Source organism: Peromyscus eremicus, chromosome 1 (assembly GCF_949786415.1).
Source record: "Peromyscus eremicus chromosome 1, PerEre_H2_v1, whole genome shotgun sequence".
NCBI lineage: Eukaryota > Metazoa > Chordata > Mammalia > Rodentia > Cricetidae > Peromyscus > Peromyscus eremicus.
Genome location: NC_081416.1, coordinates 57,968,311 through 57,981,637, shown reverse-complemented (window position 1 = coordinate 57,981,637; position 13,327 = coordinate 57,968,311). Strand labels below are relative to the sequence as shown.

The following is a 13,327-nucleotide window of genomic DNA, read 5'->3' as shown; positions in this document are numbered from 1 at the left end:
CTTCCAGGGCCAGAACTGTGGGGCAGAAGCCAACTGTTCCCAGCACTGTGTCTAAGGATAGAGAGGCGGGTCCTGCCATGCTGGTGTTCAAGAGAAGTGCAGCCAACGTCTGTTTTTCCTTCTTAATTTACTTTAACCAGAGAGGGAAACAGCCAAAGGCTAACAAAACAAAATGGAGAGCAGCCCCAAGGAAGCAACAAGGGAATCTGTGGCTGATATGTAGAACTGAATTGTATTGCAAAATAAAAATTAAAAAAAAAAAAAAAAAAGAGAGAGAAGCCTGGTGCGGGGGCGCTCGCCTTTAGTCCCAGCACTCGGGAGGCAGAGGCAGGCGGATCTCTGTGAGTTCAAGGCCAAGAAACAAACAAGAAATGAGAGAGAGAGAGAGAGAGAGAGAGAGAGAGAGAGAGAGAGAGAGAGAGAGAGGAGAAAGTGGAAGGAGGGCTAAGTGAGGGGGCAAAAGAGGGAGCAAGGGGTAAATATGAACAAAGTATGTTACATATATGATGTATATACATGTGATGAGAACCATTATGTGTAATTAATATGCACTGATTAAAAACAGGGTAGGTGCAACGGCTCCCTGAGTAAAGGCGCTTGCTTGTCTCTGAACCTGAAGACCTGAGTTCAACCCCAGAGAGTGTGAGGTAGAGGGAGAGAACTGGCTCATGCATGTTGTCCTCCAGCTTCTAGGCATGTGCTGCGGCACGCACATGCGCACACACACAACCAATAAGTAGATGTAGTAAGAATAAGATTTAAAAAGAAGGCTGGAGAGATGACTCAGCTATTAAGAGTGCTTAACTGCTCTTACAAAGGAACTGGGTTCCCAGTACCCGTCTCAGCTGGCTCACAACCAGCTCTAATTCCAATTCCAGGGCATCTGACGGCTTCCGGCCTCTACAGGCACCTGCACATAGGTGATGTATATAGATTCAAGAAGGCACACATACATACGCATAAATAATTAATACATCTTTATAAAATTAAAAAAGCAGAATTCTGAACCAAAAGAAGTGCCAACAAAAGCTAGGCATGACTCCTTTTGCCTTTCCCCTCCCTTCGCGCCTTCCTTGAGACAGAGTCTCACCATGTGGCTCAGGCTGGTCTCAGCTGGGATGGTAGGTGTGGACCATCATGCCCAACTAACTCTGTGCCCCTGGGATGCTGGACTGTATAAATGGAGAACATGGACCGAACCCAAGCATCCTTGCTCTCTGCTTCCTGACTGTGTATGTGATGTAAGCAGCCGCTTCAAGCCCTTGCTGTTAGGACTTCCCTGTTGCGATGAGCTGTGCCCTTGCAGCGTGGGCCCAAGGAAACCCTCTTTCTCTCTTCAGTTGCTCCTGTCAGGGGGTTTTAACCACAGCAACCGGGAAAGAAACTAAGACATCATCCATCTATGTGGACACGTGCAGATGCAAGAAAGGATTCCGGCTGGAGTGCAGAAGCCCAGAGGACAGGAAGCTAAGCAGAAGGCTGCTGGGAAGGGGAGGTGACACGTTACCTCCTCCATCCGGAAAGAGCGGAAGATGTACACGTAGTCGCCCGGCCGTCCAACAAACCTGGGATGGTTGGGGTAGTGGTTAGGGAGGAGCTGGACTCAGCCCCCAGGAGATGCCACCCAAAGGGCCTGTGCTTCTGCAGATTCCCAGTCAGAGGTACCAGGGGTTTAGCACAGGCTCCTCCCTTCCCTGGCTGGTTCTCAGTGTGCACACCTATCTGCCACCTTCCCTCACTTGGTGCCACCTGGCCTGCTGAGGGCACTATCAGAGGTTGCTGTCTCGGCTGTTGTCTGGGGTCTATTGCAGGGGTCCACACTGACTGGGGGTCTGCTAGGGTCCCCCCTCTGCTCTACCACCCCAGCTGAGGCCAGCCCTCCCGAGAACATCATGGCTGTGGAAGCTGTCCTTCCTGTTTTCCCTGGGCTGTGGGGTCCTCCCACCATCAGGAAGGACAAGGTAGGACAGAGCCTTTTACCAGAGTGGAGGAGGCATCAGAACCAGGGTTGAGGGGTTCCTACCGGCCTTTGAAGAAGGCGACGTAGAAGATGGGAGTGTAGGAGTTCACGAACTTGAGCAGGAAGGCTTTAAAGGTTAGCCTCTCCTCGAAGCTCTTCTCTGTCTTCGGGACCTCTGAGGAAAGACACAGTAACCACTCACAGGCAGGCCAGGCCAGGGGCAGTCAGGACCAGCCAGAGCCTGGTGGCCCAGCCGCTTGCTCCAAGGCTGGCCCTGCGTCAGGGCCATGCTGCCCACACCATCCTGCACTCGGGACTCACCGATCTTGGTGAGCCACCTGGCGATGCAGCCATAAACCTCATCCAGCAGAATGATGACGACGAGGTTGATGATGACAGCGGTGGCCGTGACCGTAACCCGGATGTTGGACCGCACTGAGGGAGAGGAGTTCATGGCCAAGGCTGCAGCCGTGGAGATTCTGTAGATGATAACTCCCAGCACGATGGCAAATGTCACTGCAATCTGCAGGGCAGGAGTGGACAAGCTCAGTGGTAACGGCAGGGGTGGTTTTGGGAGGGTGAAGAGCTCCCTTGAACCTGCCCATCTACTCCTAACCCCCAAATTTTCTGCGTCAGAGCTAAAGGTGAAATTACTGGAGTACCCACCAGATGCCAGGTGCTCTGCAGGAGTCAACCCACACAATAAGGACACAAGTGTGAGTTCTCCAAGTATCAGAGAGGTTGTGTGACTGGGTCAGGGGACTCAGCTCTGGGACTGGGCTTCACCAGTGGGTCTATCCAAGCCTGAACTTTACCAGATCTATGTACTAGCCCGTCCCCCACATTTTGTCCCCCAAGTAGAGAGCCCAGGACTCTGTAGCCACACCCCAGTGGTTGTACTGGTGGGCATTAGAGCAGACTGACTACTGGGGGTGCTTCTTTCCCAGCCTAGGGTGACTGAGAGGGCAGATTTCTGGATGGTGTGCAAGGCTAAGCCAGGAGCCCACATAGCCACTGTGGTCAGGCAGATGGTGGCATGCTGCAGGTCTGCTGGGGCATGCCCAGGGTCTCCTCCCCACAGCTTTCTTGGAGCTACCTTCTAGCTCTTCCATGACAGCAGACTCCAAGGCTAGCCAAAGCCAGCTCAGGCTACAATAAATTCCATGGAACTCAGACTGGCGGTGCCTGAGAGATGGGTGGGAAGCTAGTGACAGGTTTGTTCCGCCTGCAAGTCTGTCTGTCTGGGTTCCTTTTCCTTTTGGCACAGGTCCGTGGGTAAGACCCAGTCTCTGCCCAGCCCAAGGGTGTGGACACCCCACCCTAGAGCTCTCTGGGCGAGGGTGGGCATGTCTGAGGCTCACAAAGCAGAGCCTAGCTGGGCTTCAGCCACTTATGTGTGGGTTCTGGCTACTCCAGACAGGCTCTGGACCTTATGTCCCTGTGTCCTGGATGTAGGGCAGGTCTTGTCCTTGCTGGCATGGTTCCTCATGGTTCCTGGCACAGCCCCTGCTGCCCTATGTTGCCCACTCAGGGAACACGGCCTTTGGGGTCTCCTCAGAAGACTTGCCCTGCACACTATGGGTCACAATCAGGCCTTTTCAGACATCTGTTACTGACTAAACAGAGAAACACCCTGCCCGGGAAACCATCTGCAGCCCCAACTATGCCCCGTAAGCACAAGGCATGGATACCACTCCCTGAGCTGTGCCAGGGAGTGAGGGCTTTCCTCGGAACACCCCGCAGGCCTGCCAAGAGGCCCCTCCCAGCCATAAGGACGTCTCTTGTGCCAGCATGCAGGGGTTGGGACGGCTCTGGGTCTGTGGTGACTCAGCAGAGGCAACCCTCCACCCTCCTCCAAGGGAGCCACAAGCCACGTGCCCTGCACCTCTGGCTAGCCATGCACACTAATGTCTTCAGGACCAGCACACGTGGGACATCAACATCTGTGGCCTGAATGGAACTCTGGGGTCAGGGACAAAGCTGTATCTCCATTAGCCCGTGAGCCGGACTTGTGACAGGATTCTCCTCTGGCAAAGGACAGCCAGCTGGTTTCTTATCCATGCCTGTCTACCCTGGCTCCACTCACCTACCTCTGCTAGATTACCATGTATTCCTTATTGAGCCTTTCTGCAGAAGAAAGGGTCCTGACCAATCAGATACATTGTGGGAGGGTCTTCCGAGGAAGCCCCCTTCACAGACAAGCAGCCTCTGCTGTCCATCTTGTGCCCTGCTCGCAGCCTTCCCTTTTTCTTACTGTAGAAGTGACGTTGGAGGTAGAGAAGCTATGCTGTAACCAGGACGAGTGAGCAGAAAGAAGTCCAGGGAAGCCAGTGCCTCTGGGCACACTCGGCCCTAGGCCGCCCACCCTCTTCCTAACTTTCCCTGGTCCTTTTGCTAGGAGCAGCTGGCCTGTGTGGGGCTGCTGTGGTTCCTGAGTGTTGCCCTTCACTGACTGAGGGCTGGGGTGTCATTCTCTGGGTGTATGTCACCACCTGAGAGAACATGTCACCCTCAAAATGAGGTTGAGAGTGTGTCTGGAGTACTTGACAGGCCAAGGTTCAGAAGCTCAGGGACAGCCTGGGTAGCAAGACCTGATCACACTGAACCCAAGCAAAGGACCCCAGCTTCTCCAGGGAGAGGAAAGCAGACTAGGGACCCCCACTGTGGAGGCTGCCTCTTTCTGGATCCTCTAAGACAGCTGGGGTTCCCCAGCGGTGTGCAACAGTACATAGGGTCGGGGTGGGTAAAGCAGAGGGGGGCACCCTGCCCAGGAAACCCATCTTGGCTCAAGGCTGTCTATCCATCTCATACGGAACTAGGGGCTTGTGGGGCAGATGAAGAAACAGGCCCCTGGTTTTGCCCCTCCTGGCTGGCATTCCAAAGAACAACCTTTGGGCCTGTTTCCTCACCAGCAGCTGAGTGGGGTCGGGCCTCGCTAGCTGTGAAGACGGAATGGGTCATTCAGTGAATGACCCGGGGCTTCCCCAAAATCCCAGGTGGTTGATGGGATTTGGGGGCTGAAAGGCTAAATGGCTCTGCCAGGATCCCGTCAAAATCTCCCAGGCTAGAAAAGGTGACTACAAGTGGCCCCGGCCACATGAAGATTGAGAAAGGTACAGGTGCTTTGAGGCAGAGGCCTGGTGACATCAATGGGCATGGGAATTCCCTGAGAGCCATAGGATATTTACTGGGTCATTTGAGTCTGCTCAGAGCCACTTGTCCTGTTCTTCCTCTTTAATTGTTTTTCTTAGATTTTTGTTTTGAGACACAGCCTCACTATGTAGCCCAGGCTGGCCTTGAACTTGTAGCAATCCTCCTGTTTCAGCCTCTTGAGTGCTGGGATTACAAGAGTGCCCGAGCATCTGGTGAACTTCCTTTCCTGGCTTCTCTAAGATTTGTCAGTTTGGTTTTAGGGGTACAGAGGAGATCCTAGTGTGAGCCACCCCACACTTCCCCACACTTAGTGAAAGCTGTATGTCATCAGAGTCAGATCACATACCCCAGGACCACCATAAATCCAGCCCGTCCCCTCTTAGGGATGAAAGAAGGGGTCCCCCCCACTCCCTCTCTATCCCAGGAGTCAGGGCCACTTTGTCCCAAGATGAGTGCAGGGCACCTCTGATTCCCAGCCCCTCCAGCCTTCTAGAACTTACCATGAAGATGATGGAGACAAGGTTGGTGAAATAGGCTGGGAAGCGGTCCCTCCAGGTCAGCTTCACCTTGTCTGTCTGCAACAAGAAACCATCTGGTCATTTCCTGGGAACTACCCCACTGGGTGGACAGGAGCATGCTCAAAAACTCAGAGAAACCTCTAGAAGGTGCTGCGCAAACATGACAGTCCAGTGAAAGGGGAAGCACACAGGGCCTAGTCCCCCTTGACAGGGTCACGAAGTTACAGAGACGGGAATGGCCTTTGGGGGCTGGCCTCCTCCGTGCATGGGCGTGGCGTTGCTCACTGCTCCCTAAGAACTGCGTGGCCTGAGAGGGAGCTGCCCACATCTGAGCCTCTATTCCTTCTCCTGTCCAGGGCTATAGGCCCTAAGCTGTTGGGCCATTTGCCACCCAGACCATAATAGCTATTTCCGCTTTGGCTGAGCAGGTGGAACAAGGGCCTGAGCAGGCACTTGCTGGAACAAGTGGCTAGCACCGCATGGCAGCCCTCGGAGCACTGTAAGACCATGTTGACCTGGGGTCACATAGCTCGCAGAGGCTCTCACGGGCCCTGAGCTGGCTGGCCTGGAGGGACCTCGGGGAGCAGTTGGTCACTAGCCTGGGCAGTTTCAAACGTGCCGGGGAGGGGCTTACACAGACAAAAACACACACTGGAGCCCAGCATGCTGGCACGGACGTCACACGGGAGGCCACTCATCCCAGCGGTGTCTGCATGCACGCTCACGAGAAGACAGGAAGCAGTCGTGGACACCCGTGACAAGCACGTCTCCAGAGCCCCACACGAAGCTGCATCTACTCCCTGTGGATCCCTGACAGCCATGCAGAGACATTGCAACACACGGCAGGCTGCAGGTGGGAGGTGGGGAAGGAACACAGACGGGCATGTTCCAAGAACACGCCACAGAGGTGGCCAGGGACAGACACAGTGGCCGGGAAGGCCCGCAAATGGTGTCAAGGCTCAAGTTGCCCCCCAAATAGAGAAGTACCAATTTCACCCCTGCCATGGCTGTCCTAACCCTCTGCTTCCACTTGTTGGTCGGTTCTTCTGGACCATCCCGGCGCTTCTGAGGGTGGGTGGGGAAAGAGAGCACTGATGGCGGGACTGGGTGGGGTACTGCTGATCTTGGATGGGGATGTGGGTCTAGGCAAGGGCTCACTTTCCCTGTGAGCACCATCTGCCGAGGCCGGTCAGAGCTCTGGGCATTTGGAACAGGTTAACATGCAACAGAGACTCAATTCAAAGTCAAGGCAAGGGGAACTAGAAGTTTCTAGAATAAAGAGCCCAGCCTATAGTCCCCATAGCTCCCCTGGCATTGTATCATGGTTTAGAGCATAAGAAACATAGATCTGTCCCCACCACCATCCTGGGACAACAGGAAGGAGGACACACCCAGAAGTACAGGCTGGCATGCTGATCGGTAATGGATCTTGTTTTAATAAACTAATTTCATGGGGCTGGCTGGGGCTGTAGCTCAGTTGGTAGACTGGATCCCCGGCTACACATAAACACATAAACACATAAACACGCCTTTAATCCTAGCACTTGGGAGGCAGAGGCAGGCAGATCTCTGTGAGTTCGAGGCCAGCCTGGTCTACAAAATGAGTTCCAGGACAGCCAGAGCTATATAGAGAAACCCTGTCTCGAAACAAAACAAAATAAACTAAACAAAAAACACCATGTGGTGTCACATGCCTGTAATCCCAGCACTCTGGAGATGGAGGCAAGAGGATTAGAAATTCAGGGTCATCCTTAGTTACATAGCTAGATGGAAGCCAGCCTGGGCTACATGGACCTTGTCTTTTTTGCCTGGCTCTGCCTCCCGAGTGCTGGGATTAAAGGCGTGCGCCACCACCGCCCGGCCATAGACCTTGTCTTAAAAACAAAACCATGGGCTGGCAAGAAGGCTCAGCCAGTAAAAGTGCTTATGGCCAAGCCTGATGGCCTGATTTCCATGTCTCAGGACCCACACTTAGAGAAGGAGAGAACAGACTCCCTGAAGTTGTCTTCTGATCTCCACACATGTGCTGTGTCATGCACATACAAATAAACGTAATATTTAAAAAAAAAACCACACAAAGTAATTTTGCTCCATAACTGGGGGAAATCAATACAAAGCAGCCACTGGGCGCCACAGGAGATAGGAGAGAGAAAGTGGCCATATGAAGCCCACAGGCTTAGGGCCACCATCCTCCGGGACGCCTACAAAAACCAAACAAACAAAAACAACCCTCCTAACATCTTTGTGGCTCTCTCATGATCCAAGAGCTGGGCCTGAGACAGCCCGAGTGAGGCGGCTGCTTTCTCTGAAGTGATGGGTGTGGTGTGGCGTGTGTCGGGTGCAAGCCTCTGCTGCTTATGAATGAGTGAGACACTTCTCTGTGTTCATGCCAGTCTAAGATGTGTGACCAGAGAGCCACTGTCCTATGGTTCTGGGAGGCTCTCCACCCAGGCTTGGATCTGGGGAGGTGCCCTGGAGACAGGATGGAGGCTTGTAGGGTCTCACTTGGGGGCCACCAGGCTGTGTACAGACAGAACTGCTCAGCTGATCTGGTAATTCAGACAAATGGCTTCTGGCTGGTGTGTCCAAACCCTGGGCTACATGTGGCCTACCACAGCTATGGATGGGCCCAACATAAAATTGTAAACTTTAAACACTGTGATTTTTTTTTCTATTTTGTTTGTAATTTGATTGTAAGGTTGTCTCAGCTCTGTAAACGACAATGTTGTGCCTCAGTGTCAGAACATTGAACACGCCTGAGAGTGACTTGCTTGCTTATATAATTTCCTGCTTTTTGAGACATGGTCTTAGTGTATAGCCCTGGCTGTTCTAGAACTCACTATGTAGACCAGACTGGCAAAGATCAGCTTGCCTCTGCCTCCCGAGTACTGGAATTAAAGGTGTGTACCACCACACCTGGCTGTGATTACTTTTTGCACCCTTGAGTCCTGCTCAGTCCCTTTGGGATGTTCTGGGAGGTCCTTCCCGGTTATGGGAATAGGGCCTTGCACCTGACCTGCCTGCAGCCTCTGCTGTGCCCACCTCCATGTAATGGTGACAACCATAACCCTCAGGGTGCTTGGTACCGTGAACTCAGTGCCCGAGACACAATGACAAGGTAAGAGCCCAGGGTTTGTCCTAGTCACTCTAGAGGCTGAGGACACAAAGGCATTAAGAAAATCATGGGCCTAGAAGAGTATCCTCTAACTGCCTAGTACTGCCCAGCACCAAGACGACCTTCTCTGGCCTCAGTGAGGAGCCACAGCCTCTCCCATCTTACGTGGAAATTAGATGTGTGCAAGAATGCACGCCGCACATACAAGCTGCCCATCAGAACAAGAGGTTTGGGACAGTTTATTATAAAAAGACAGTGGCCTGAAGCACATCACAGTACCCACATCTTTTCTCTATTTCCTATGTCCCAGAGAAACGAGACACTCAGGAACCTGGGTCTACAAATGCTCCCAATTCATTGTTCAGCACAGAACACAGGTTTCACAAGGTGGGGCAGGGCCTTCCCAGAAACCAGATCCTATGCAACATGTTTGCTGAAGTTGAGGTCACTCTTGGAATACATCAGGGGACAGTCTAGAGCAGGGCTGGGCTAGTTCTGGCCCTTTGGTCCAACCTGGCCCCTGGCCTTTATTGTAAATAAAGTTTTATGGGAACACAGTCTTGCACACCTTTTGTCAACAGCGCTGTTCACTCTGCGGTGGCAGAGCTGAGTATCTGTGGTGCAGGCTTACACAGCATAAAATAATTTACTATCTGAGCTTTGCCGTGGTCTGCAGAGAGCACACAATGTTTGCTGATGCCTGTCTACACCTGGGAACACATAGTTTCTTCTGACTCCTGGTCACACCTGATAAGTGTTCAATGTTTATTGATTCCTGGTCATACCTGATGAATAACATTGTTTGCTGACCCCTGGTCACAACTCAGACTCATAGTGTTTGCTGACCCCTGATTAAAACCGTGGACACATAATGTTTGCTGACCCCTAGTCATACCTAGACACAAAATGTTTACTGACCCATGGTCACAACATAGACACACAGTGTTTACTGACCCATGGTCACAACATAGACACACAGTGTTTGCTGACCTGACTCCTGGTCACATTTCAGATACACAGTGTTTACAGACCCCTGGTCATACCTCAGACACATTGTTTGCTGACCCCTAGTCACAACATAGACACACAATGTTTACTGACCCATGGTCACATCTAGACACAAAGCATTTGCTGACTCCTGGTTACACTTCAGACACAGTGTTTGCTGATCCCTGTTCACACCTCAGACACACAATGCTTGCTGATCCCTAGTCATACCCAGACACAGAGTTTGCTGACCCCTGGTCACACCTCAAACATGCAGTGTTTGCTGACCCCTAGTCATACCCAGACACACAGTGTTTGCTGGTCACACCTCAGACTCCCAGCATCTCACTGTGGGAAGTCAATAGCAGTGCCTGTACCTCTTTGTTTCTGGATTCTTTTCTCAGTGACTTCTCTAAGACTCTGGCTTCGTACTCTGCTCTGGGGTGATCCTGAGAAAAACAGCAAGTCAAGAGAGGACGTGTTAGTGTTGAGACCACCTTGCACGTGAGTCCATGTATTTGCCTCAGGGACCCTGGGGACCAGTTCACAGCTGGCTGTCACATTTCCCACATCAAACTCCCTGTGCTTGCCCTGAATCTGGGCCCAGGACTCTCCCTCTGTTAGGAACCCCAGCTCAATGAAATGGCCAGAGGGTCTGGCTTCTGTGTCCTGCAGGAGGTCTTGGCTGTGCCAGGCTGCAATAAAACACCCAGCTGTGAACTGACCCTCTGGAACTTTCTGTGGAGTAGCCACGGGGGTCAAAAGAGATGGAGGAGAGGCAGCAAGCGCAGGCAGGCTGGAGGTGCCAGGCCTCGGGGAGCCCAGAGCAAGTCAGCGGAAGGTGCTGGAAGGAAAGAACAGGTTAGGTGAGCCTGGGAGAAAGCAGAGCCCAGGTGAGAGCCACGAGGAGATGTCTGGTGGAAAGACAGGAGCGTTTGTGCCAAGGTCCCTCTCCCCAGAGACAGGCTAGAGGAAGGCAGAGTGACCAAAAAAAAATTCCAAACCTTGACAGCTTCCTGTAGGGAACAGGGAATAGAGACAAAAACAGAAAGAGCCATTACTGATGTTGTTTATCCACAGAGCCAGAAAGATGGCGGTGTCCAGCAGGACAGGGGTCTGGGTGTTTGCCGCTCCCAGATCTCAGTTTCCCAAGCTCCCCGCAATTCTCAGATTCAATGGAGACACACAAATGATGGTAAGTAACCTGGCTCCTTCCTGCTTCCATCCAACCTGGGGTTCAGACCACGGGGTGGGGTGTATGGGGTAGAAGCAACCTCCTTACATGAGGCCATTCACTCCCCCAGGACTGTGGTCAGACACAGGGCATGAGTAGCTCACTTTTGGGGGACTCCTCCGGCCCACAGGGGTTGTGTGCCCAGTGGCCCAAGAGATATCTCTTAGAAATCAAGCCTTAGGGGTCTTGGGGCAAAGAGGTCAAGGTGGAGAGAGCTGAGTGGCTCCCTTCTGCTTTCAGGACATCTTGGAAGTGTTTTCTAAGCTACCATGACAGTAAGACCCAGCTGGTGTTTCTTCTATTGGAATTGTCAACATGGAAACAGAACCAAGGAGAGGGCCCATCCATGCCAGAGCTCCTGCCCTGCGCATAGCATACCAGTCACTTGTGAAATGGACTCACTGCGGAAGAGGGCAGACACTGTCACACAGGTGGGTGGCAGGTGAGACCCAGCTACAGCTCGAGTAAATCTCTGGAAAGATTTCTATGCCTGGGCACAACTATGACTCAGCAGAGACCTCCCTAGTCTGGTCAAGTGAGGCTTGCTTCTCAGTGTCTATGGGGCAGGAAACGGCACTGGGCACAGAGATGCTAACCAATATGCCCCACCCCAGGTCACACAGCAATGGTGGTGTCAGATCAGCTGAGGTTGAGTACTGTAGCCCCAAAGGCCTGGCTTACAACCTTGACCTGACTGCCCAGCCGCTGTCAACAGGGAGCAGGAACCATGGTGGGCTCTCTGAAAGGTGCACATGGCCAAGAGTGACCTACAGACTGGGGCTCAGGAGAGTGTGAGTTATGTGAAACTTTCAAGGGCACAGAGCTGAGGCTCAGTAGCAGCACTTGTCTAGTGCGGTGAAGTCCTGGGTTCAAGTTTCAGTGGGAGAGAGATAGATAGCGAGATAGATAGATCGATAGATAGATGGATGGATGGATGGATGGAGGGAGGGAGGGAGGGAGAGAGAGAGAGAGAGAGACAGAGAGAGAGAGAGAGAGAGAGAGAGAGAGAGAGAGAGAGAGAGAGAGAGAACACATCAAAAACATGAAAAGGACCTCACTTATAAAAAGTAAGCATGGGAAGGGCACTGGTGATGTGGCTGAGAAGGGAGAGTGTTTGCCTAGCATGCATAAGGCCACAGGCTAGATCCCTAGCATTAAATAAACCAGATGTGGCAGCGCATACCAGCCGGCAATACCAACACTCCAGAGGTAGAGCCTGGAGGGTCGGGAGCTCAAGGTCATCCTTGACTATGCAGCAAGTGGGAGGCCAGCCTGAGCTACAGGTGACCACCTCAGAGAGAGAGAGAGAGAGAGAGAGAGAGAGAGAGAGAGAGAGAGAGAGAGAGAGAGAGAGAGAGAGGGGTGAGCGGGAGGGAGGGAGAGGGAAAAGGAAAAGAAAGGGAAGAGAAGAGAATAGCAGAGAGAAGCATGCCACTAGGTGTGCCTCAGCTCTGCAACTCCCGCTCTCAGGAGGCCAGGTCCTGAAGACCGTGCTGTAAAAAGTGTGAGATGGCATGCTGCACCAGGCCATGGCCTTGCCTCAGCACGTGTAGGGAACAGCCCCTCTGTTCTTCTTGGAGGGGTGTGGGCAGTACCTCTTAATCACCCTAACAGGGAATTCCTGCTGAGATGGCAGTCAGGAGACCCTGGGGACACTCATTCTCCCTGACTGCAGGGCCATCTACCACTGAGCGCCCCTTCTTTGGAACCCCACCGCTGCTGCTGTGTTCGTGGTGAGCCGGTTAGTAAAGGATCTGCTGCGCTTCCCAACCTCCCCTGACTGCAGGCTGGGGGATGGTTTGGATGGAGCACAGAGAGGAAGGCGGCCTGTGCACAGCGGTGATTTCCTGCCCACACCCCACAGCCCCAGATGTGATGAGGTCAGTGTGGGGAGCCCTGGCCAGCACCCGAGCCCACACTCGTGGGTGTTGTGTCTTTGGAAACATGGAGACAGAAAACACTGGCAGACGGAAAACAGTTGCCCTGGCAACCGAGGAATACCAGGGTGATGAGTGGAGGAGCCACAGGAGCCGCGCCTGGGATCCAGGGCCAGTCAGGACCTGGGCCATCCACGTGAGCCAGAGGAGGTGGTAGAGGGGGCCTTGGGGAGGGCAGTCATGGCCACTCACCTCCTCCTCCTCGAAGCCTGTGAGGTCCCAGCGGTAGTTGAGTCTCATCTGCTTCCGTTTCCAGTGTTCCATGAAGGTGGCAGCTGTGGGATGGTGGGAGGCAGTCAGGGCCACTGAGTACCCTGGACAACACAGTGACGTGCCACTGGCTGGTGAAGGCCAGAGACACATAAGTGAATGGGTTCAGCCCTCTTCTTGACCCTGTCTGGCCACTGCTTTCCCATTCTGCAG

The 13,327-nt window shown here is 53.1% G+C and overlaps 1 protein-coding gene across 3 annotated transcripts in view; it reads right to left on the bottom strand.

Annotated features, from left to right (window-relative positions):
* The window catches only part of Ano1 (anoctamin 1), a 98,242-nt gene that overhangs the window by 25,126 nt on the left and 59,789 nt on the right, over positions 1-13,327 (bottom strand). For 2 of the 3 annotated variants that reach the window (XM_059263947.1, XM_059263955.1), the window contains 7 exons: positions 13,097-13,179; positions 10,111-10,182; positions 6,619-6,696; positions 5,614-5,688; positions 2,282-2,483; positions 2,024-2,135; positions 1,508-1,565 (listed from right to left, as the gene is read on the bottom strand). In XM_059263947.1, the coding sequence (XP_059119930.1) occupies positions 1,508-1,565; positions 2,024-2,135; positions 2,282-2,483; positions 5,614-5,688; positions 6,619-6,696; positions 10,111-10,182; positions 13,097-13,179 (680 nt within the window). The remainder of the gene's footprint in view (positions 1-1,507; positions 1,566-2,023; positions 2,136-2,281; positions 2,484-5,613; positions 5,689-6,618; positions 6,697-10,110; positions 10,183-13,096; positions 13,180-13,327) is intronic. The other variant, XM_059263964.1, reaches the window with a different exon arrangement.